The following is a 26,566-nucleotide window of genomic DNA, read 5'->3' as shown; positions in this document are numbered from 1 at the left end:
TTAATTTAAGCTTTGCGTAATTAAACACAATAAGTCACATTGTTGCTTTTTAAATAAATCTTATTTTATTTCAAATACAAGCCACCAGGAGATAACAAACAGTCTCTCATAATGGACTTCGGACGTCAAACGGAACACATAATATAGAAATTTTACCTTCCAATAAAATTTGTATTATGTTTCCTAAGACGTCCGAAGTCCAGATAATGTCTTCCTGGGGCTACATCCATCATTATGAGCCGAACAATGTCAAATATGGCGGCTTGTCTTTGCTTGTTGGTTCGGTTCCAGACGTTATAGAGGGCGCTGTAGATGGGACTTAGGAAACGGAAGTAGTCAAATTTAGCGACCTGCAGTGGAAATCATACGATGTACTCTCTCATAATGGACTTCGGACGTCTTAGGAAACATAATACAAATTTTATTGGAAGGTAAAATTTCTATATTATTGTATTCCATCTTCGAGCCGATGAATTGTCAATGTTATGTACGCCATTATTGTCACATGCATCAGACCATAAATTAAATAGTTTAAGTTATTTTCAATGTTAAATGTTTGTGATGTGGCAGTACTTTTTTTAAAAAAATAAATAAATATATAAATGAAAACATACAAGTCCACTACGTCACTGCTAAGTCCTAATTTCTATATTCGTTTGAGTATCATCTGAATGAGGGAGCTTTCATCGCGTGACCAGTGGGATGACGCCTTCTTACTGGTGCAAGATTTTCTCACGTCACACTATGAGTCGCGATCATCATTCGACATTATTATTGTAAAACGGTTTCTCATCTATACTAATAATATAAAGAGGAAAGATTTGTTTGTTTGTTGGTTTGTATTGAATAGGCTCCGAAACTACTGAACGGATTTGAAAAATTCTTTCACTGTTTGAAAGCGACATAGTTGAAAGTGACATAGGCTATAATCTTTTTTGAAAAAAATTAGGGATCCTTACCAAAAAGGGTTAGGGTTAGGGATACTTCCTAAACTCCAATAATGTAACCCAAGGTGTAAAAAAATTGTCTAAAATATTCTTTACATCGCGTGCCCTACGAAAACTATTGATAATAGAATAAAATAATGTACTACGACTTTGCAGAACACATTATTATTTACAAAAAGTGTCGCGACAGCATATGACTTAACTATTATCGTTATGCTGCAGTAAGTGTTATTTTATTTAAAAAAATAAAACAACGTCAAATATCGTTAAAAGTTTTGTTAAAGACCCGAGCGGAGCCGGAGCGGGCTCCTAGTTCGATAAGATTTCTATTTATGTGTGACTACCGTATTAAATTGATTATTGTATCAAATATATTCCGGAATTGATATGTTAATATTGTTTACCAGGCTTGCGACAATAGAAGGCGAGATCATAATCGATAACCGAGAGACTTCTTCGATGGGCCTGCATGAGCTCCGTAGTCAGATCTCGATAATACCGCAAGAGCCGGTCCTATTTTCGGGCACCATGAGACACAATCTGGATCCCTTCGATGAATATCCCGACCAAGTATTGTGGAGGGCCTTGGAAGAGGTGAGGAATAAATTTTGTTAAAATATCGTAACGTTAACTAATTCGTAAGGAGGCATCCATTAATTACGTGAGGCGTTTTTGAGAATATTTTGACCCCCTCTCCCCGCTTGGTGGATATCGTAAGATTTTTCTCAACTCCCTCCCCCCTCCTCTAATCTCACGCGAGATTCTTCAAAACTTCTATTTGGACGGTAAACGTGTTGGATTATTGAAAAAAAAAAAAACTTGCTCAATTACTTTTATTGAAGACTCGCAAAGACTAGTATATGTGAATACTATATCAAATCGGTTCAGTAGTTTCGGAGCCTAATCAATATAAACAAACAAACAAACAAATCTTTCCTCTTTATAATATATATATTTTAAATATCACCAATTAATTTATTACGTCTCTCAAGGCGACATTAATGTATAACAATCTACTGACTTCAGTAAATGAAAAGAAATTTTCTAATAGTCAAACATTTTATTCAAGTGTTATTGTAATAAATGCTGTCGTACTCAGGTTGAGCTGAAGGAAGTAGTGCAGGAGCTCCCGGCCGGTCTGAACTCTCGCATGTCGGAGGGCGGCGGGAACTTCTCCGTGGGGCAGCGGCAGCTCGTGTGCCTCGCGCGGGCCATCGTCAGGCGCAACCGCCTGCTCGTGCTGGACGAGGCCACCGCCAACGTCGACCCGCAGTACTTACATACTTTATACACCCCACATTAGTACCATAAAGCTGGACATTCATGATTCCAATATTACGTCGCTGTCAAACCAGAATCTGCTATGTGCCAAAACTCTATTTTGAATTAACGAGTAAAAACATTTATGAAGGTGAATTTTTAAGAACTACTAGCTGATCCAGCTGACTTCGTAGTGCCTCAATCTATAAATAAAAGACCTATACTTTTGTTTTAAATAAACTTAAAACAAACAAAAGGAAATCCGTCCGACGGGGGGGGGGGGACACATTAAAGGAAAAACAAAATTGTTATTCTTATTTAATTCCGAGCATTTTCATATATATTTACCTTTTAAACCTTCTCTGCACTTCCACAAATAATTCAAGACCAAAATTTGCGACTCGGATTTGGAAAAACTCGGTCCAGCCGTTCTCGAGTTCTAGCGAGACTAACCAACACCAATTCATTTTTATATTATATAGAAGCTATAGACACATAATAGTTAGGGCTGTGAACTATACGAAAAGGTCAAAAGTGCACATAGCAGATTTTGGTTTGACAACAATGATTTGTAATTCTATTTCGATCTAACGAATTAGATATATCTGTCGGAGAAACTGCATTATTAAGACCATCGTCACACATCATATGGGTGAATAGGGTGATCGAGTTAAGATAAATATTGAGTACACAACAAAACACGATTGTTGTCTTAGAACAATTTCGAAGTCTCCTCTTGACATTAGCAAATGAAAACGAATGACAGTTCTTAGGATGGATGTACCGCTCTTCTAGAAGGCTGGTTGGTAAGTGTGATGGCGTCTCCATCGGCTAGGCTCTGTCGTAGCACGAAGTTAGCCGAGTTCCGACGATACCGCTATCGTGCTGCCATCTCTCGGGAATCGTGCTGCGTTTGCTACGTACCAAACTAATGTCCGTCTCCGACATATATATATATGACAGTACTTTAGAGACCAAATTTATATAATTGATATAAAAAGTTTGATTAGTTTATGTCATACTAGTCACCTTAGGAGAATATTTAAATAATGTAAAAAAATTCATAGCGAAAATGATGATCTTCAAACGTATTTCTCGTTTTCAGAACCGATGCCCTCATACAAACGACAATTAGAAACAAATTCGCGGAATGCACAGTACTCACGATTGCTCACAGACTTCACACCGTCATGGATTCTGATAAGGTAGTTTTTTTTTTTTTTGTTGCTCAGATGGGTGACGAGCTCACAGCCCAACTGGTGTTAAGTGGTTACTGGAGCCCATAGACATCTACAACGTAAATGCGCCACCCACCTTGAGATATAAGTTCTAAGGGTCTCACTCAGTATAGTTACAACGGTTGCCCCATCCTTCAAACCGAAACGCAATACTGCTTCACGGCAGAAATAGGCAGGGTGGTGGTACCTACTCGCGCGGACTCGCAAGAGGCCCTACCACCAGTAAAACGGGGCGTGTTTACTTCAGTATTTCCGTGAAACAATGACGTCCTCAAATGTGTGTGAATGGTCAGAAGGTCACTAGTAAAATAAAGATGAGGCGTATTAACGCTATCAGGTTTTCACTTTAAAGTACGGCACCCTGGTACGAGCAAAAAATACTTGCAAGTATGAAAGTATATGTGCTGAAGTCGGATGCTAAAAAACTTGAACACTCACATGAAAATACTGCATTGGAAAATGATTCATAACCTATTAGGAATAAATATAAAAATGAATTGCTGTTCGTTAGTCTCGCTAAAACTCGAGAAGGGCTGGTCCGATTTGGCTAATCTTGGTCTTCAATTATTTGTGGAAGTCCAGAGAAGGTTTAAAAGGTAGATAAATATGAAAATGCTCGGAATTAAATAAAAATAACTTTTTTGTTTTTCCTTTGATGTGTCCCCGTCGGACGGATTGTAAAATGAGATTGTAATTTATACCTAATGTTCTTGGGCTAAAATTGCTTAACACTAGGTGAGCTTGGCCTTGCTTAGCGTATGTATCGAAATTATCACTGAGTTTACTTCGCAGGTTCTCGTGATGGACGCTGGTCAAATGGTGGAGTTTGATCATCCGCACGTGCTGCTGCAGAAGCACGAGAGCGTCCTGCGCGGCATGGTCGAGCAGACCGGCAAGGCCATGGCCGACACGCTCGCGCGGGTCGCGCAACAGGTACGTAGCGTCCGGGGCCCGGTGGGTTTTTTTTTGTTATTGCTTAAATGGGAGGACGAGCTCACAGCCCACCTGGTGTTAAGTGTTTACTGGAGCCCATGGACATCTACAACGTAAATGCGCCACCCACCTGGAGATATAAGTTCTAAGGTCTCAGTATAGTTACAACGGCTGCCCCACCCTTTAAACTGAAACGCATTACTGCTTCACGGCAGAAATAGGCAGGGTGGTGGTACCTACCCGTGCGGACTCACTAGAGGTCCCACCCCCAGTAATTACGCAAATTATAGTTTTTGCGGGTATCACTTTTATTACACGATGTTATTCCTACACCGTGGAAGTCAATCGTGAACATTTGTCGAGTACGTAATTCATTAGTTAAATTGATACCCGCCTGCGGGACTCGAACACCGTTGCATCGCTATATACGAATGCACTTGAGGTCTTATCTCTTAGGCCACGACAACTTCATAACGTGTTTAATACGCGCGGTGCAATCGTGGTTAAAGAATAACATGGCCTAGTCAAATGACTAACAAACGTAGGCAGCGGCTCGGCTCTGCCCCTGGCATTGCTGAAGTCCATGGGCGACGGTAACCACTCACCATCAGGTGGGCCGTGTGCTCGTCTGCCTACAAGGGCAATAAAAAAATTGAAATTCGCTAAAAAATTAATTTGCGTAGGGTATGACGTGTTGTGATGAGTGGTGAGAATACATAACTAAACATCACCACGTTCTCCTATGACTATTTCCCGGGCGGCCGTTACGCAATACAATCTTGATTTCGGCCGCATTCTATGGGGTTTCGGCTTAACACTAGACGGGTCGTGAGATCAGACACATAATAAAGCACAACAGCCAATTAAATTAAATTAATTGAATCTGTTAATTTATTCTGAATATATGTATTGTATCTCAAAAAAAAATCTTATTATTTTTTTATTTCTGAGAATGCAATTTTACAAATTACATCTTTGTTCCAGGCTTACGAGAAGAAAAATTTAGGGAGTGCGACAGAATGATCTAGTTAAAGATGAATGTAGGCTACGAATTACTTAAAATACGTGTTATTAATGTTCCTATGAGGGATGTACAAAAGGATCTGTTTTATTCCGTAAGTGTGTAAGGCTGCCCGCCGACACGTCACGCTTATGTCACAAATGTATTCGTTATTTATATGGTAGGAACTATTTGTAAGAATAGGTTTTTGTTAATTATTGCGTGTTTGTAAAACAAGTGAGATTTCCATTGGATGGTTACCAAAATTGATCTTTATGTTAGAGTAGTTAAAAGAAAATTTTGACTGCAGTACCAAATCCTTATCGAATATTTTCTTAATTTAAATTTACTACAATGTAAACAGTGTCTTAATTAGGTTTTTTGTTTGTTTGAAGAAATCAAAGCTTTACCGTATTATTATATACAAAAGGTGCTACAATTTTACTTGTAGACTTTGAACGAGGCCTATTATAGGTTTAGCGTGTACTTACATTAATTATAAATAACGGGAAAAAAAGGAAACGTTACTTATTAACACTGTAAGTGTCTTTGATGATAAATAATATTTTAAGTAGGTAATTTTATTCAGTGATATGTATTGTGTACTTATGTCGATGTGATTATGGATTTGATAAAATTATATTCAACATACAATTTATTCGGATAATATACCGATGTTTGTAGAAATTGAAAATGTTTGTTGATTAATACAACAAAATAAAATTTTAGATTGAAGTCAAGGCTTTTTTCTTTTTTTACATCACCTCTCAATTTTACATTTTGTAGGTTAGTAATTAAAAGATCATTAATTGAGTAATCCCATTTATTTTCATTTCTTTCATTTTATGAGCGAACAACTCATAACTACGACGGAATGTGACAAAAAAACATAATAACTACGAAATTATTCAGTTAAAAACTGTTCTAACGAAACCATGTAATTAACAATTCTTACATACTTCCAATGCAAAAATAGTTTTTATTACTACGATTATATTTACAGCACATATTAACTTAACTAACATTACAATCTATCCCTTAAATTCGCCTTATTCGATAACGGAAAACTATATTTTCATTATATTCCATTATACAAAGTCTGTCCAGGATTTTAGTCGGTCAACAACACGAGTTGTGCGGCTGGTTTGTTATAGAAAATGTTTGCAAATTCAAGGGCTTTAGATAGAGACGAGTCAGCAGGGCGGAGGCGCGCTACATTAGAGCTTACGTATAAAGGTTCTGTACCACTAGAGCAGCGGTCGGGGAACCGGGGTAAATTACCCCAAAATTTTGGGCGGTAAAAATGAAACTTTTGTGAGTAAAAAGTATATATTGAAGTGAAACTTCTTTAGAATCGTTGTGATTTTCAAACTCATAAGAATATCATATGAATTATAAAATAACAAGAAATTATCATTTACTTACATTTACTGTGGGCGCGATTTTTTTTCCTCAACTGTATATTACATATATTAATATTATTACCGTTATGTATTACTAGGTATTACATTGATAAATTAAATAAATGAGGTTTCAATTATCTTTTTAGTTATTGTTTTCTTTTCAAAATTATCATGGGGGCTATATTAAGAAAGATGCTAAAAAGAAGCGATTTCGTTTTTTTTTTGTTCTTCGCCATGGGGTAATGTCAACTTGTACAAAAATATTTTGGGGTAATAATTAAAGAAATTCCCCGACCGCTGCATTAAAGGCTCTACAGCCCTGCTGCGCTCTCTTAATAATATCCGCTCTTCGTTTTATCACAGAACCCGGGATCGTGTCAGCGTCACTCTCGCTGCCCAAAACGTACGAACAACGGCCATCATATAAATAGCTTAACCGAAATTAATGAAACGAGAATCACAGAACACCGAAAATAAATTTGTTAAAACTATATTTAACGTTCCGTTATTTAACTATACCTAAATATACCCAAATTAAAACGAGTATCCATCCATCCACTTGAGATAACAGCCAAAAAATATACAAACTTCAATATTTGTAATACCAATAACGTGTGTTCTGTGATCATATAATAATAATACTTGAAACGCATATAATTAAAATAAAGATTAAACAAGAAAAAAAAGTACAAAAATTAAGTTTCAAATGAAAACTAAAATTTAGACATGATAAGTTCATCGAAATTAAATAGAATAAATAGTCTAATACAACCAAACCAATAAGTTTGGGTAAGTAGCATTAATTGTCATGACGAAACGTTTCCCTTTGGCACAAGAGAAATATAAATTGTTTAGTCTTCGAACAGATTCGGAAGAGAAAAAAAATAACATTCTGAGATCTTCAAAAAACTATCGAAATTAAATTCACTCTCGAATTGAAATATCATCGTGATATTCGAACGTAAAACTAAAATGTCACAGTCTTTATTTAACGGCATCGGTGGCCTTGGTGCATATCGCAGGGCCTTCATGCCCGGTGAGGCCCGGTGAGGCCCGGTGAGGCCCGCCGAGCCGAGTGCCCAGTAGCTGCCGTCGTGACGCGCCGGCCACACGCGCGTCTAAACGAGCGCCGTCAAACTGCCTGTATTCGTTTTCTTCGCGTCGGTTTCAGTTAAGTTCGGCTTCGTCTGAAATGAAAATAAATAAATTAAAGTAACTTAAAATTTTGATTGTGACAAAGTGTCCCATTATTTTTTATTCCTACTTATGCTGATAGCATTGAGAGGCTATATCAGCTTCTCCTTGACGTATAGGTGAGCTCACGGGGCTCAAACCGGGAGTGTTACTAACACTGGCCCTAGCAAGAGCAGTGCTTCGCCGAATCTAACACCGGATCGGAAACGCGACCCACTGAGAAGATCTGGCGAGAAACTCAGTGGGCTCTATCTATGGGTTAATTCACTCGTCGAGCGTTTGGTTGCAAGCGACGGGTTCTACGAGGACGGTGACCGGATCTCGTTGTACTAAAACAAAGGGCACATTAAAAAATCTGCGAGATGTGCATCTATCTAGTTATTCGTTCTACTGAGGTTTTTTTAACCACAAAACGTGACATAACAAATTGAATTGGCACTTTGCTAGAAACACAGATGATTTTTTGTATTGTATGAATGTGTTCATTGCTGCCAATGATACGAGCACTGTCGTACTGTTATCTACCATGAACATTGAATCAAGAATAGCTCAAATTCCATCCACTGCAAATTGTCTTTTTTTCCCTACCTAAGCTGATGGTCTTGAGAGAGACCACTTCAACGTAACCGGGCGAGTAAATGACCTCGTGGGGCTCAAACCTGACGTTGTTGCTAACACGAACCCTAACAAGAGCCGTGCTTCACAGAATCTACCGCCGAATCGGAAACACGATCCACTGAGAAGATTCGGCGAGAAACTCAGTAGGCTATTACCTATTATTGTACATAAAGAAAGGGCTTAAGTATTATTACATTTTTTTTATTGCTTAGATGGGTGGACGAGCTCACAGCCCACCTGGTGTTAAGTGGTTACTGGAGCCCACAGACATTTACAACGTAAATGCACCACCCCCTTGAGATATAAGTTCTAAGGTCTCAAGTATAGTTACAACGGCTGCCGCACCCTTCAAGCCGAAACGCATTACTGCTTCACGGCAGAAATAGACGCGTTGCTATACTATGCCTCTAATAAGGGTTATAGCACATAGATGTTGATGCCCGTAGTAGAGCTCAGGGGTCGTTAGGGTGGGTACCTGTCCCCGCGGCGGCAGCGGCAGCGCGAGGCGCAGCGCGGTCCAGAAGGCGCGCTCGTGCACGTGGCGCCATGCGACCAGCCGCGAGCCGCGCAGCGCCGCCACCAGCCGCGACCCGCCCTCCTTCGCCTCGCGCTTCAGCTTCGGGAGATCCTGTTAAATGGAACCTTAATTATACTAACGTTCATTTTTTGGAACGAAGTTCCTTATGGGACGATGCGGAAGGGTACCTTAACCGGGAAAAAACGTCCGTAACGTAAGATTTTTATTAGTAATGCACACAGTGTACGACTTCACTTCGTAATAACGTACAATTTAGTAATGCACACAGTGTACGACTTAACTTTGTAATAACGTACAAAAAATAAGATATTTTTTATCATTCAATGACCACGATCTCCGAGCGTTCGTTTGCGCAATACACTAACTCTTATGCAAGCAACCGTGAATGTCCGGTAACCGTACTCGTCGAACTCGACAAAGAGTTCGACCTGCAACCTAAACCATGCATCAGCCCGCTGAGTTTCTCGCCGGATCTTCTCAGCGGGTCGCGATTCCGATCCGGTAGTAGATTCATTCGCGAAGCAGCTGCTCTTGAGCTGTTAAGTCTCCTTCGGAGGCGCTCGAGCAGCTGTTAGCAAATCCCACCCCTTCTGGCTGAGCCTTTGCTCGCCCACCTGTCCTGGTGAAACTGGAAAGGCCTCCGGGCCACCAGTAATCATTCAATCATTAAAAAAAAACCGTGAATGAAGTGTACCATAATAAGTTCGCACGTTACCGAATGACCGTGGGTTGTTGCGAAACCTCCAGTCTTATTTTCTTTATACCTCGAATAGAACTTAAAATTAATCACACACAAATCTTGTTTTTTATTGCTTAGAGGAGTGGACGAGCTCACAGCTCACCTGGTGATAAGTGGTTACTGGAGCCTATAGACATCTACAACGTAAATGCGCCACCCACCTTGAGATATAAGTTCTAAGGTCTCAGTATAATTACAACGGCTGCCTCACGACGCAAACCGAAACGCATTATCACAGCAGAAATAGGCGGGGTGGTGGTACCTACCCGTGCGGACTCACAAGAGTTCCTACCACTGATATTGCTGAGTTGTCGTGACGCTGATTGAGGGGGCACGAATCTCTCCTCGACGTAACTCCTTATGCCTAGGCTAAAAGCTTCCTGCCCTACTAAGCAGGGGTATTGCGATTGCAAATCCTTTAATATAATTCACTTGGCGACGACCTAATTGCAATAGACTTTCCTTGCCGAGGCACGAAGAGTTCCGCACTTATTCCTTCTGCCTTATTGAATTCCTTCATGGTATTACGGTAAATGCTCCTAATTTATGCACGAGGAAAATTCCCTTTGAAGCGTATCAACGTCATCGAATAAGGATACAGTTTGGAACCGTTTCTTAGAACGTTTTCCTTCACGCTTACGTCAGATATATTATTAGATATTTCGTCAATTAGGAAATAGTCGATAAATTTGACGCATCATTATACGTCTCCATCGACAGTGGCACCGCTAGCTGACAGAATGTTGATATTTCTAACTTAATCTTTTCAGTATTATTATTACGTACTTATTACGTACAAGGGTGAACGAACTACACGGTGTAAAGTGATGACGATAGTCTAGATTTTCGAGATATGAGGACGAAATCTATTGCACCAGGGCTTCGCGGCAGAAATAGGGTCTTCTAGCCTTATGATGTAACCTACCTTTGGGGGCTTATATTACAAACTACAAACATAAAAAAAATATTGAGCCAAACTTTTTCTTTTTTTTTCTACGTATTCACTGGTAGCCTAAGAGACTATTTCAGCTACACGCGGACAGGTAGACGAGCTCACGGGCTCAACCTGAGAGAATTTGCTAGCACTAACCCTAGGAAGAGCAGTGCTTCGCAGTATCTACCACCGGATCGGAAACGTGACCCACTGAGAAGATCCGGCGAGAAATTCAGTGGGCTGTGTTTGTGGATTATTTCGCTCGTCGAACTCTTCGGACTAATCGGCGAGTTCGGCGAGGACAGTAACCGGTGCTGGTTAGTCATAAAAGCACCGAGAATGAATCCGGGGGATCCGACAAGACATGTTTCGGGCGACGGCGACTTTGCGTTGCCCCGTCGCGATCGGATAATTATACTATCTACTTATCTTGAACAAAGTAGCTATGTGCTACAAATACGAGATTTTCTATGTAATACATACAAGCAGCGGCCGGCAACGTCGCGGCGAACACTTTCAGTGTGAAATAATTTTAAACTTTATCTATATACTTAAAAGATCAGTATCGCTTGAAAAGCTTGAAAAGGTCGCGACACAGCCTCCGTCTGTCCGCGGTGAAGCGAGCAGCTGCGCGCCACGTGCGTCTTGTCGGTGGTTCTGCCTGCGGCTACCAGCGGCGACACAAGGCCGCTCGCGGCACCGCGGTCATATGTAATAACCGATTCCATCATGTCCACTCCAAACAAACTAAACTAGTCAAGAGGAGACTAGGCGCGTGCAGTCTGGAGACCGCGCGAGACCGCCAGCGACGACGCCGGGATCCGCTGGCATCGCTGCCGGCCGCTGCTATTCCGGTGTGACTCAGCCCTTACACTTTTACAATGTTCACAGTTACAACACTAGTTCAAGTTTCCTGCTCGTTACCTGTAGTAGGACGACGACGGGCGGCAGGGGCAGGGCCCGCAGCTGGCTGAGCGCGGTGAGCAGCTGCTGCGGCGAGTACTGCGCCGGCGACAGCACCGCCACCAGCGACCGGCACCGAGCCGCCTCGCCCACCAGCTCGCTGTACCCTGCACGCACAGTACACTGCCCTTCAGACTTATTCATACCAGATGCCAGTCTTTATTAGCTTCAGACGTATGTACGTTTGTAACGGAATCTTTGAACATGATTTTGACCCCCCTCAAAACATCGGATTAAGTCGAAATTATTAAGGTACGATGAAAATTCAAAATAAAAAAAAATGAAAAAAATATTGAAAAAATTCAAATTCAACTAAAAATGAAAAATAAAGAACAGTTTAAAAAAAACGAACAAAATACGCTCTTATAGAAAATCCAATTAAAAAATTGTTTTTTTTTACATTAAAATAATTTTTTCTTACACTAATTTTTATTAAAATTTATTACAATTTATTTTCTATTTTTTCGTTGGATTTTCTATAAAAGCGTATTTTGTTCGTTTTTTTAAACTATTATTTATTTTAACCACATATTGCGCGAATCTACAACTGTCCACCAATAAATACCAATCGTATGATAATTGGAAGAAAAATAAAATTATATTCGATTCGAAATTAACAAGATTCTCGCATATGTGTAACGCGTAATATCCTGGATCTTGAATTAATGAAAATTTCACGACGCCAAAGTTTCTAAAAGTCCTGCTTCAATTTTATCCACCAAACTTCGATAGGTGATGAAATCATTTAATGGAAATTAGACATTAAGGTCTAAGTTAATATTATAGTACAGCCAGCCAGTTGTTATAAATAAAACAATTCAATAAAATCATACAAGTAACAACAAGTACAAAAAAAAAAAGTTCCAGTTGAATTAAATCCCCCTGCCTTTTCAATTCTTTTTTTTTCTATTAGACATGCACAGAGTTCTTCAACGTTTTTTTTTTGGCTTTATAGGCAAAGGGATACGGAATGAACAATGCTCGAGGCACAACCCCGTTAACGCTATAGTAGTGATGTATGTACACGTGCACTAACAGAGGTCAGGTTGCGTGGAGAGCTGCAGCGCGTGCACGCGGTAGTGGTACTTGAGCACGAGCGTCGGGAGGAGCGCGCCCCGGACCAGCTCCGCGTCCACCGCCGTCCAGCAGACCAGCACGTCGAATTCCTTCTCCAGTACTACACACAGACACTAATTTATAATTTGGTGACTACTTATACTATGTCTACGAAATGAGAGAGAGAAAGAGAGAGAGAATACACTTTTTTCCCTAGCTAAGCTGAGAGCCTTGAGAGGCTATTTCAGCGTAACCTAACTAGTAGGTGAGCTCACGGGGCTCCAACCTGACGGATACACTTTAGGGCACACCAAAAAAAACTTAAAATTAAAAAAAAAACAGTCCAGGAAAGCGATTTCTTCCAGACAACCGTTTAATTTACAGAAATTCTGGAAAATATAATAATATAGCAGGTATGTTGCGGTGCACTATTGGCAATATTATAATAGAAAAAAAATAAAAAAATATATATTTATACAATAGATACATACTATATGATTACTAAATAAAATAAATTTAATTAACAAGATTTTATTACGTAATGAGTCAATCGCGGCACCTTTGTGAGGCGCCAAGTTTTACATTCAAAATTTTTATCTTAATATTATTGTACCCAGAGTACTGTAGTTAAGTAAACAACTTTTAATCATATCTTTTCCTTTGTGTGCCGTCAAATTTTGCAATCGCCAAAGTGAGCCGCAACAAGAAAAGGTTGAGAATCACTGACTTCATTCCTTAAATAACAGTCACAATACTCAAATAAAACTCAACGTAATCAGCTTAGAGCAAATAAATATTAGCATGTTACAGTCACAAGTACACATAACTGCGAGAGAGCGTGTGAAACATAATGTGACGCAGGTCCTTAGAGCGTGACAACCCTAGTCAATTTGCATCGCTACGGTTAGGGTTTGCAATGCTCAGTTTTTTTTTTCAAACTACTGCTTTTATAGAGGATCACATTATGAGTCGATCTATCTAAAATTAAGAAGTAACTAGCTGACCCGGCAGACATGGTAGTGCCTCAATCGATAAATAAAAGACCTAAACTTTTGTATAAAATAAACTTAAAACAAACAAAAGGAATCCGTCCGACGAGGGACAACATCAGAGGAAAAACAATTCTTTTATTTTTATTTAATTCCAAGGGTTTACATATTTATCTACCTTTTAAACCTTATCTGAACTTCCACAAATAAGTCAAAACCAAAATTAGCCAAATTGTCCAGCCGTTCTCGAGTTTTAACGAGACTAACGAACAGCAATTCATTTATACACATATAAGAAGAAGTAATAATGCCTTAATTGAATCAATCAATATGTTTTAATGTGGATACCTCTAGCAGTGTGTGCAGTGGTCTGCGCTCTGGCCCGTGCGTGTCTCACAGCGAGCAGTAGTCGTGGCGTGCAGCGGCGGTGCAAGGCGACCATGGTCAGCAGCAGCAGTGCACCCCCCGCGCCACCCGCCGCCAGCACCCGCCACGGTACCTGAGATCCGCCGCACCACCCGTTCTCGGCACCACCGGGAGCGTCTGCACGACAAACATACTTTTATATCAACTAGAATCGCTTGTGACCCGGATAGCAAAGTTCTAGCCGATATATTTTTTATTTATATTTTATTGCTTAGATGGGTGGATGAGCTCACAGCCCACCTGGTGTTAAGTGGTTACTGGAACCCATAGACATCTACAACGTAAATGCGCCACCCACCTTGAGATATAAGTTGTATGGTCTCAAGTATAGTTTTACAACGGCTGCCCCCACCCTTCAAACCGAAACACATTACTGCTTCACGGCAGAAATAGGCAGGGTGGTGGTACCTACCCGTGTGGACTCACATAAGGTCCTACCACCAGTAAAATTGATATTGGGATATTTTACCAGCCTTAGCGGTAAGCGCGACGAACTACTTTTGTATTATAGCCGTCTATTCTTATAGAGTAGTAGGACTGTGGCATATACGGACTGTAGCTTATTTCTTTACAACTTGATATTTATTCGACTAATTTAGGAGCGACGAAATTAAAGCATTTAGCCGATTATCTGTTTTTTTTTTATTTGCCTTAGTCGAAGATGAAACTTAGCAGCAGTGTATTAAGACAGTCCTATATGACATTGTTACATTAATGTGTCTGTTCCATTGACCTTAATCAACGGATACAGTTAGAAATTCAATTTGGTTAAATCAATTTCTAATGAAATTTAAAATAAATGAATTATTGACGGTTTCCGAATTAACAAGAGAGGCGTGTGCAAGTTGCATTCACTATGCTCTTGCAAGTGCATAAAAAACGTACTGAAAAAGAGAAGTGTTTGTAATAAGGTAGTAGTTAGCTTCTGTTTATGAAGTTTAAAACCTTAAATGATAAAAAAGATTGTTTTTTTTTTGTAATCGGTTGTCACAAACACAAGCCGACCCACGCTGAGTATCATTTTTCAACTGTTCCACGTAAAATACACCTCACATTACATGTTTGTCATTAATGTGTTTTTTTTTATTATTTGTTGTTATTTGTTGTTTGGGAAGATTTTTTATGTTTGAGAGATTGCTGGTGGCCCGGAGGCCTTCCCAGTTTTACCAGGGCTAGCGGGTGGGGCGAGCAAGGGCTCAGCCAGGAGGGTTAGGATTTTCTAACAGCTACCCGAGCGCCTCCAAAGGTGACCTAACAACTCAAGAGAAGCCACTTTGCGAATGAATCTACTACTAGCCGGCGAGAAACACAGCGGGCTGATGTTTAGGTTCGACACGAGTACGGTTATCGGGGTCCCTACTCCTAGTGTTAGAGCGGAAGGCATATAATGCAAGGATTATTGGATCTGATGGATCCGTAAGGACGTGTTTAGGGCGTCGACAGTAACAACTGAGTAGTTAAAACTCTCATTATTAAATAGAGTCCAGCAAGAAGAAGAAAAAAACCATAATAATATGTTGATTGGTTTCAATCGATTCAATGCTTCGATGATCGTCCATCAAATGTTTACACGCATCAATTTTCGTTGAAGTCATAACAAAATCGTGTGGCATTTTATTTATTACGATTTCAACTCGACTCTCGATCGCGCAATACATTTTTCAACGTGCCATTTTAAAATGATGACGTATTACAAACAGCATTCGTTTTCGAAGCGTAGGTACGTCCCACTGTGGCGAGCGCACAGAATAGACAATCGTTTAGGACTTCCACAGGAAGCGTTCGAAAATGATTATATTTTATGGTTTCTCGATTCGAAAACCGGTAGTAAATCTAATTTATAAGCATATCATAAAGTTATTGTTAGACGTATGGGCACGTACACCGGTCACGTAGTTCGGAAGTGGACGAGCGATTCTATGTATTCACGCCTGGCTGTATAAAGTATGATTCCGCGAAAGTATATATTATTTCGTATCTCAAAATCAAGTTTCATTCAAAACTGAACTCGGCTCATAAACTTTTTGTTTTCTATAAAATAAAATTAAAAAGCGAATTTTGTTTTCAGTTAACTGAATACTTGTGGAGATGGTTAAAATTGCGAAAGAAGTTTAGTGTAACAAATTTTTTTTTGAGATTTTATTTTATTATTATGACCTGGTAATTAAGACCTTTAGGTCAAGTCTTATTTTAATTTTAATGAAAACTGCACTATCACTTTTTTATATATGAAAAATGATAATATGAAGTGAAAATTTCGAAGTCGTCGTGGCCTACAGGATAAGACGTCCGGTGCATTCGAGTTGAGCGATGCGCCGGTGTTCGAATCCCGCCGGCGGGTACCAATTTTTCTAATGAAATACGTACTCAACAAATGTTCACGATTGACTTCCACGGTGAAGGAATAACATCGTGCAATAAAAGTGAAACCCGCAAAATTATAATTTGCGTAATTACTGGTGGTAGGACCTGTTGTGAGTCCGCGCGGGTAGGTACCACCGCCCTGCCTATTTCTGCCGTGAAGCAGTAATGCGTTTCGGTTTGAAGGGTGGGGCAGCCGTTGTAACTATACTGAGACCTTACAACTTATATCTTAAGGTGGGTGGCGCATTTACGTTGTAGATGTCTATGGGCTCCAGTAACCACTTAACACCAGGTGGGCTGTGAGCTCGTCCAACCATCTAAGCAATAAAAAAAAAAAAAAAAAAAAAAAAAAAAATGAAATGAAGTTGATTAATATGAAACATGGCATGGCATGAAATGAAATAAAATAAAATGAGATGAGATTTGAAGTCGCCGTGGCCTAAAGGATAAGACGTCCGGTGCATTTGTATGTAGCGATGCAACGGTGTTCGAATCCCGCTGGCGGGTACCAATTTTTCTGATGAAATACGTACTTAACAAATATTCACGATTGACTTCCACGGTGAAGGAATTACATCGTGTAATAAAAATGAAACCCGCAAAATTATAAATTGCGTAATTACTGGTGGTAGGACCTCTTGTGAGTCTGCACGGGTAGGTACCACCATCTTGCCTATTTCTGCCGTGAAGCAATAGTGCTATAATGAAGGATAGGGCAGCCGTTGTAACTATACTGAGATCTTAGAACTTACATCTCAAGGTGGGTGGCGCATTTACGTTGTAAATATCTATGGGCTCCAGTAACCACTTAACACCAGGTGGGCTGTGAGCTCGTCCACCCATCTAAGCAATAAAAAAAACATAAATGAATAAATAAATAAACATTTTTGTTTAAAGTGATTCGATGGACGGTACTCACGTGTGTAATGTATCGTTACGTAGCTCCGGGATTCGACGTCGTTGCTGTGGATCAGGCACACGTACATCCCGTAGTCCTGGGCCGCCACGCGCTCGGTAATCAAATACGAACCGATTATATCCTTTACGTCGTCGCTGCGAAAACAATATTAATTATTATGAGTTAATCAATTGTGTTGTTTAGAACAGTGTGCTTAGTGAGAGTATCTTAACGTTCTCGATAGCGACAAAGTTAAGCCAACTTTGTATGCAATTGGAACAGCGCCTCTAGCGGCAAACGTACGCAAATGATCCAATCCCATACAAACATGAGCTAGCTTTTACGCTATAGAGAACGTTAAAAAACTCGCCCTAAGCACACTGGTCGGCTTGAGATGATAGAGCAAAGGGATCTGTTTTTTTCTAGCGAGGTAATACAGATCCACCTAATCCCCCAAATGGAACTTCAACTAGCGTCATAAACACTCACCTCAAACGTTGAGGTCTTCTCGGTCGTTCAATAAACCAAATCTTTTTTTTTTCTACCTATCCTGATAGCTTTCAGAGGCTATTTCAGCTTCGCCTTAACGTGTAGGTGAGCTCACCGGACTCAACCCGGAAGTGTTGTTAACACTGGCCTTATCAAGAGCAATGCTTGGCTGAATCTACCACCGGGTCGAAAACGCAACCCACTGAGAAGATCCGGCAAAAACTCAGTGGGCTGTGTCTGTGGGTTAATTTACTCGTCGAACCCTTCGTCGCAAGCGACGGGTTCAGCGAGGACGGTGACCGGTGCTTGAGGTACCTAAAAGCACCGTTAATGGATCGGGAGGATCCGTAATGACGTACTACTAACTCTAAGCGCAACTCGAGACCTATATTAGCTGAACGATAGGAAATGACAAACGGCGCTAATATCAATGTTTCCAATGAAAATTTCGAAAACAACTATCACCAAATAATGACCAAAAAAAACGGCAGAATCAATTTTCTCGGTGCTCCGTTTATTTATAAAGGGCGTCACACGCGGCGAAGATATATAATTATATATTATCTTAAGCATGTGCGATAGTTCATACAAAATGTATAGCGAACGATATTGTATGTTAAGATAAAATATTATAGTATCTTCACCGTGTGTGACGCCCTTTACAGTCACACAACAAATATATTACTGTATAAAAGTAACTGTATACAGTTGAGAATATCGACCTAGTATCTTAATGTGAGCAGGGCGGCATTTAGTTTCTTACATTTATGGGCCGTAGTGATCAATTTAAACTAGAAGCACAACAGTAAGCTTGTTTACATATTTAAGCTATGAATTTTAAAATACAAAAAACTCACCGGGAGGTTTTGATTTCGGTTTGCGTGGGAGGCAAGTCTCCCTCGGTGCCGTTCGACCAGACCTTCCTCCAGCGGAGGTCGCTTCGGGCATCTGCTAAATTCGAACGACCTACGCGACAATAAATATCAATTTGTTACATCCAGAATGCGAAAAATACGAATAAGTACTACTAACTGTGATCAGTAAGACATTACCTAACTAAGACATTAATTAACCCATAGATAATACACATAAACTAGTTATAGATAAGCAACTCAAGCACTCAACAAAAATGTTTACGGGCGTCGGCCACTAGATGGCTTCGCTTCGATTATTTCCTTATTAAAACTTTTAAACTATAATTTCAATTCATTATAGTCGAATTTCGACTACTGCAGGGCCACTAGTTACATTAAATGTTTGTGACATATTGGCACATAATATTATAGCACTATACCAATAAGCTGTATATACACTGTCGTCTACAGAGCTGGTATAGAAATTAGCGTATACAAAGTGGACGTAGAGTGCGATACCCAAAAAATCATTATTCAAAAATGTGAACATTTAAATAAGTTTTCTTATTAAGCCCATACTGAATGAATGGCATTTCAATCCAGCTTAATCTGATTATTCCATTGCCTTTGTAGGCTGACGAGCATACGACCCACTTAATGGTGGGTGGTTCATGAACATGAGGCGGTTCATGAGCATCAGCAACGCCAGTGGTACAGCCAAGCCACTATCTACCTCTAAGCACTCTCCGTAACCCTCATTTGAAGAGGGACATATCATAGCGCTCAGGAAGTTATCGTTATTCGTCTAAAGCATTTTTAATTAAAACATTAACGTAACAGTCACATTGCGATAACGTTAAATTGGTTTTTATAAAAGGTGAAATAAGTAATTTTCAATTTAATATTTGCGTCCCACGTTAATTACGTCATTTAATTCGAACAGTATTTATTATTAGTGCCTTGAAGGCGTTACGGCGTACTCGATGGTGTGCTATCACCATCAGAACGGCTGCGTGAAGCTTTAATCACATTCACGTACCAACCGACGTATCCCATATACGTAAAAATGTTTTAAATCTAAAACATAGATACGCTTCATACGTGTCTCCACTTAGAAGCGCTTCGCAGGATACGCTCCATGTGTGTCTCCACTTACTTATAAGCGCTTCGCGGGATACGCTCCATGTGTGTCTCCAATTACTTATGAGCGCTTCGTAGGATACGTTTCATGTGTGTCTCCACTTACCTATGAGCGCTTCGCAGTACAGACGCAGATGCCCCCCCTCCTCCACCCACTGGTCTTTCGTAATGAACATTGTTCTCGGTGTGTCTGTCGATTTTTCTGCGAAACAATTAAATCGTTAAATCAGTTTTCTTTGAATTTAATCGGTTACCAATAAATCCAACAGAGTCAGGGCTAATTGATTTAATAATAATTACTAAGTTCATTATTAAAATAATTATAGGAAATAGGTTATTTACGTCATCGCAAGTATTTTAAAGTACTTCAATTTTTTTTCCTTTCCTACATATGCTGATAGCCTTGAGAGGCTATTTCAGCTTCACCCTAACTTTTTTAGGTGAGCTCACGGGGTTCAAACCGGAGAGTTGCTAACACTGACCCTAGCAAGAGCAGTGCTTCGCAGAATCTACCGCCGGATCACCGGACTCAACCCGGAAGTGTTGTTAACACTGGCCTTATCAAGAGCAATGCTTGGCTGAATCTACCACCGGGTCGAAAACGCGACCCACTGAGAAGATCCGGCGAGTAACTCAGTGGGCTGTGTCTATGGGAGTACTTCAAGGTGGGCAAAGTTAAAATAAACAGTGAATTTTATTGCGAATTTCTAATGTGCGACAATATTATCGAAACTAATCGCACGTTGACGTTATTATGACAAAAAGCTTCCTCGAAGTGCCAACTGTGAACGTATCAAGTTTCAACTCGATCGTGTAGTGTTTTCTTGAAGGGTGGACAGCCATTGTACTGTAAAACTGAGACTTAGAACTTATGTTCCAAGGTGGGTGGCGGCATTCACGTTATTGATAGTGACAAAAAAAAACGTAACTATACTATGCTTTAGAAGTCGTCGTGGCCTAACGGATAAGACGGTGCATTCGTGTTGAGCGATGCATTAGTGTTCGAATCCCGCAGGCGGGTACCAATTTTTCTAATGAAATACGTACTCAACAAATGTTCACGATTTATTTCCACGGTGAAGGAATAACATCGTGTAATAAAAATGAAACCCGCAAAATTATAATTTGCGTAATTACTGGTGGTAGGACCTCTTGTGAGCCCGCGCGGGTGGGTACCACCACCCTGCCTATTTCTGCCGTGAAGCAGTAATGCGTTTCGGTTTGAAGGGTGGGGCAGCCTTTGTAACTATACTTGAGACCTTAGAACTTATATCTCAAGGTGGGTGTCGCATTTACGTTGTGGATGTCTATGGGCTCCAGTAACCACTTGACACCAGGTGGGCTGTGAGCTCGTCCACCCATCTAAGCAATAAAAAAAAATAGTATAGGTATAGGTATAGTACTTTAGTTACTTTTTTACATGTTATTTAGCGATCGATGTTTACACTAGTCGACTAGCCTACTCTATCGGCAAAACAGGTTGTGTTTTATGCTTAAGGTTCATCCAATATTAAAGTACAAAATATTTTTTTTTTTCTAAACCATTATAATTTGCGAACTTCGTTATTATTCATTTATACAATATGTTTATATTCAAATATTATATTTCAGTATTATTTACATTTTATTAAAAAACACAATAATAACATAAATAAATTAAAAATAATGAGGACTATTATGCTACAAAAAAAAGGACGTCTCAAAAAAAAATACAGTGCTATCCTCCCAAAAACAGTACGAATGGTCACCGTAGTTATTGATGTCTATGGACGCCGGTAACCACGTAACACCAGGCTGTCGGTGAGATCGTCCACCTATCTACGCAATCAAAAAACAATCTACGGCTATTAAAAGTACCAACGGACATGTGGGCGCAAATTATTATATAGTTTAGTTTATTCTATGTTAATATTTATTTATTATTAGCAGCATAAAACTGTTATTCTACCATATTTAATAATTAGCAGACACTGTTTTGTTGTGAAAATGTTCAGAATATGTTTAATGTTTATATTACTGTTTAAAAACACAAATGACTGTATTAATGATCAAATATGAATAAAGCATAAATATTAATAATAATAATTTATATTATAATTAACAGTACTAATAATTTAATTAAGCATTGTAATTGTTATGCAATGATGTTGTTGGCGCCATCTATTATTAGGCTGGATAATAACAATGTTAGTTAATATTACTTAAAAGTAATTCATGTAAAATAAATTAAATGTCAGTCATGTAAAAATGACTAAAATATGTATTGTGAATATTAAGCTATATTTTGTGAATTGTTTCGCAGTAATTACATTTGTTTGTATAAAAGAAGTTGTAGTTGCTAATTGTGTAAGAACTAAGACGTAGCTTTATGTAATAAAGTATTAATGTTCAAGTTTTATAGAATTGTATTGTATGTTCATTGTAAAAGACCTTACTGTGTGAAAGCTTTGGCTTAACGCCGACAGACACGTACCTAGTATATCGAGCCTGACCGTGTGCGTCTGTATGTGGGTTTCGTTGCTGAGTCGGCAGGTGTAGTTGCCAGAGTCTGCGCGCGATGCTCGCCGTGTGTAAAGCGTCTGATTTGCAGCTTCCGGATACAGGATGAGATTCGTTACGCCAGCCGACCACGGATACGCGACTCCGTCTTTGAACCTGACAAACAAAAAAACAATATTCATTTACGCTTGAATCTTAAATTTCAACAATTACCGTGCCACGCAAAAGTGTTGGGAAAAAATATATAAACGAGGAGACTTTATTGGATACTAGCGACCCGCCCTCGCTTCGCTTCGGAAACATGAAAGTTTATTATTGATTATTTACGACATCACATTAGAAACCTCAAAAATAACAGTATTTCTCCACTATTTAACGGATGTTATTATACATATAAACCTTCCTCTTCAATCACTATCTATTAAAAAAAACCGCATCAAAATCCGCTGCGTAATTTTAAAGATTTAAGCATACATAGGGACAGAGAAAGCGACTTTGTTTTATAATATGTAGTGATATAATTTATGGTTTGTGGTAGTCTTAGGGTGCCCTGCTGCTGCATAGGGCCCTGACAAGTTGTCTCCACTTGACCCTGTCTTGCGCTTGCTCCTTGACATCACTCCAGGTCACGTTGGCAGTTCTCATCTCACTCTCCACGGTGCGTCGCCAAGTATGTACAGGGCGACCAGGTCTACTCCTGCTAAGCGGTTGCCACTCAAACGCGATTGATGCTGCGTTGACTCCGCTGCGCCGTAAAGTGTGTCCGATCCAACGCTATTTCCGATAGGCAATGTCTTGCGCGATGGGGTTATGGTTTTGGTCACATTTAGTCCATTTGTGGATATATTTATACTAGTTTATAAAAATTGCGTATCGAATTAGTAAATATCTCCGCCTTTCGAATTTGAAACAGTTTAAAATTAAGATTATTTAGGAGAAGAATAAAATGTATGTTCCAAATTTACATTAAAGTCTTCAGAAGCGACTGCTTCTCGATTAGTGCATTTAAGCGAATCTCTTGAATATTTATGGCTCAGAAACTAAACATCACAATGTTTGTCTGTTTCAAAACGAACCAACACTCGCTTTTTTTTTCTTTTTCTTTTTCCTACCTATGCTGATAGCCTTGGGGGCTATTTCAGCTTCGCCCTAACGTGTGTACGTGAGCTCACGGGGCTCAAACCGGAGTGTTGCTAACACTGACCCTAGCAAGAGCACTGCTTCGCAGAATCTACCACCGGATCGGAAACGCGACACACTGAGAAGATCCGGTGAGAAACTCAGTGGGCTCCAACACTCGCTAAAGTGTAGCATGAAGTTCTGGCTAAGTTTTCATAGCAAGTTTTTTTTTTTTACTATAACAGATTATTCGTAGTAGATTACTTTGTGGTGGTTTAAAGAGCACGAATACCACTGTTGTGACCAGTAGTACCAACACATACCAGAAGTTTCAAATGGATATAAACAAACATGGGCCTTCTAAGCTGCTGCAACCCCAGAATAAGTTCACACTATAAAAAAAATAAGGGAACTCTTGGCTCCCATCAGTCACATGGACTTAGTCAGGTGTTCCCTAGTCACTGCTTGGAATTGTATGCTTTTTGTTATCCTACAAAATTAAAACTGTTTAAAGGAAAACAAATTTTCATAACCCGAATATGCCCTAGATGCACTTCGAAAAAGTGTCATGACTACGAATATTAGTCAACTCGTCGAGACGTGTGAAAACTTGTCTAAGCACTGATCCATAAGGTATGGTAATAAATTCTAAACTGTAACTTGATTGTAACGTCTCACTTACTGTTTGTTTCTAATTTTTTTTAAAGGGATTTTATGACCTGGTAGCTACGACCTTTAAGTTATGTCTTATTTTAATTTATATTCATATTTTAATGAAAAATGATATTATGGAGTGAAATGAAATGAAGAAGATTAATTTGAGATATTAATCACTGGGATGAAATTAAATGAAATGATATGGGATGAAATATAATCTCAGTAAAATGGTGGTCATTTACTAAGATTTTTTCAGTGGACTGTTTGGAGGATCCCGAAAAGTTACGTCCAGCGGCTTTGTTTTATTTTCCCACATTTGTGCACTTTCACACATATCAAACACTTAATAAATTACCATTATTAAACATTTAAACCTCAAGAAACACTAAATAGACAAAATAAAACAAATCACACAACTTCACTCCTCGCGCTCCCGCCAAAAAGTCAACTGTTTGTTAAAGCTAAATCTCGTTAAATTACCCGCAAAAAGATGACGAACATCAAAACGTATAACGACATCTATATCTGTACTTCTATACTAATATTATAAAGAGTAAAGATTTGTTTGTTTGTTTGTATTGAATAGGCTCCGAAACTACTGAACCGATTTAAAAAATTATTTCACTGTTTGGAACCTACACTATTCCCGAGTGGCATAGGCTATAATCTTTTTTGAAAAAATTAGGGATCCTTACTAAAAATCCAATAGTGTAAAACAACCAAAGGTGTAAAAAAATTACATAAAATATTCTTTACATCGCGTGCCCTGCGAAAAATATTGTTGATAGAATAAAATAATGAACTACGACTTTGTAGAACACATTATTATTTACAAGTGTCGCGACACCATATGTCGAACTATTATAGTTATGACGCAATATGTGTTCTTTTATTTAAAAAAATGAAACAACGTCAAATATCGTTGAAATTTTAGTCAAAGACCTAAGCGGAGCCGGAGCGGGCCGCTAGTTAACTAATATTAAGCTAACGGTTTATATGTTTGCATTTGCATTCGTTCTAGAACGTTTGAGAGACTTAAATCATTTAATTACTTAAATAAACTTGCCGTGTTACTCGAATAAAATCCGGATGTTTTCATTTGTAGGAAATTATTTCCAGTAAGGACTAATGTGGAGTCATTACTAAGTGTAATGAAGCTGTCGGTGACAAGCGTACTTCTCGGAACGTCACGATTGCGGTCAGCATTATACGAGGAAACTGCAGTCCGGAGATCTACGATTGATCGTCGAACGGATACTATGTATAACGTGAGCATTAATTTTTGGAACGAAGTTCCTTATGGGACGATGCGGAGGGGTATCCTAACCGGGAAAAAACGTCCGTAACGTAAGATTTTTATTAGTAATGCACACAGTGTACGACTTAACATTGTAATAACGGACAAATTAGTAATGCACACACTGTACGACTTAACTTTGTAATAACGTACAAAAAATAACATTTTTTTATCATTCATTGACCACGCTCTCAGAGCGTTCGTTTACGCAATACACTAACTCTTATGCAAACAACTATGAATGAAGTGTACCACAATAAGTTCGCACGTTACCGAACGACCGTGGGTTGTTGCGAAACCTCCAGTTTTATTTTCTTTATACCTCGAATAGAACTTAAAATTAATATTTTTATATATAAGGAACTTCGTTCCTGTCCGGTGTCCCACGGCACCACACATCTTTTTTTTGTCAAAGCGGGACATCTGTGAAATTATATAATAAAAAAAGGATTTAGTGCTTTACAAGTATTTTCTTTTACAAGATAGAATAACACAAAAGAAACAAAGCACTAAACACAAAATAGTTAGTACTCTGTAATAGTCTGTACCTCTTTTGTTAGATTAGCTATTTAAACACTTCTAGCTCTATATTGAAATGAAAAATAAATTTATCGTTTGGTCTGTTTGCAAAAAGCGGAACTATGTCGGCCTCACTGGGGACAGCGGGACAGAATGCCCGAAAGCGGGACTGTCCCGCCCAAATCGGGACGTATGGTCACATTAACGATGTACAGAGAGAACGCACGCGACACGCCAACACAACTAGCAGTCACTGCATTTTCAGTAACCGAAACAATTATTTTTTTATTGCTTAGATGCGTAATGCACGACGTAAATGCGCCACCCACCTTGAGATATAAGTTCTAAGGTCTCAGGTATAGTTACAACGACCGCCCCACCCTTCAAACCAAATTCAAATTTCTGTCAATATTTAGATTTCCAGTTCGTTTTAATACAAATTCAACACACAGCTGTAATTCGTTCGGCGGAACACGTTAGCCCAAACAAAAC

At 39.2% G+C, this 26,566-nt stretch overlaps 2 protein-coding genes across 4 annotated transcripts in view; one reads left to right on the top strand and one right to left on the bottom strand.

The window, feature by feature from the left end:
- LOC114247994 (putative multidrug resistance-associated protein lethal(2)03659) overlaps positions 1-6,118 on the top strand; it is a 57,293-nt gene extending 51,175 nt beyond the window's left edge. For all 3 annotated transcript variants that reach the window (XM_089732977.1, XM_028181097.2, XM_089732976.1), the window contains 5 exons: positions 1,355-1,541; positions 2,047-2,219; positions 3,313-3,412; positions 4,238-4,378; positions 5,363-6,118. In XM_089732977.1, coding sequence (XP_089589103.1) covers positions 1,355-1,541; positions 2,047-2,219; positions 3,313-3,412; positions 4,238-4,378; positions 5,363-5,401 — 640 coding nt within the window. In that variant the 3' untranslated portion in view covers positions 5,402-6,118. The remainder of the gene's footprint in view (positions 1-1,354; positions 1,542-2,046; positions 2,220-3,312; positions 3,413-4,237; positions 4,379-5,362) is intronic.
- Positions 6,119-6,187: 69 nt separating this feature from the next.
- The window catches only part of LOC114247967 (uncharacterized), a 62,138-nt gene continuing 41,759 nt past the window's right edge, over positions 6,188-26,566 (bottom strand). Inside the window, exons 3-11 of the mRNA XM_028181064.2 lie at positions 22,457-22,638; positions 20,090-20,185; positions 18,847-18,955; positions 17,522-17,655; positions 14,161-14,355; positions 12,804-12,944; positions 11,729-11,874; positions 9,069-9,221; positions 6,188-7,968 (exon numbers count right to left, since the gene is read on the bottom strand). Coding sequence (XP_028036865.2) covers positions 7,900-7,968; positions 9,069-9,221; positions 11,729-11,874; positions 12,804-12,944; positions 14,161-14,355; positions 17,522-17,655; positions 18,847-18,955; positions 20,090-20,185; positions 22,457-22,638 — 1,225 coding nt within the window. The 3' untranslated portion in view covers positions 6,188-7,899. The remainder of the gene's footprint in view (positions 7,969-9,068; positions 9,222-11,728; positions 11,875-12,803; positions 12,945-14,160; positions 14,356-17,521; positions 17,656-18,846; positions 18,956-20,089; positions 20,186-22,456; positions 22,639-26,566) is intronic.

Source organism: Bombyx mandarina, chromosome 15 (genome assembly GCF_030267445.1).
Source record: "Bombyx mandarina strain Sakado chromosome 15, ASM3026744v2".
NCBI lineage: Eukaryota > Metazoa > Arthropoda > Insecta > Lepidoptera > Bombycidae > Bombyx > Bombyx mandarina.
This window is presented reverse-complemented; position numbering and strand designations above follow the sequence as displayed.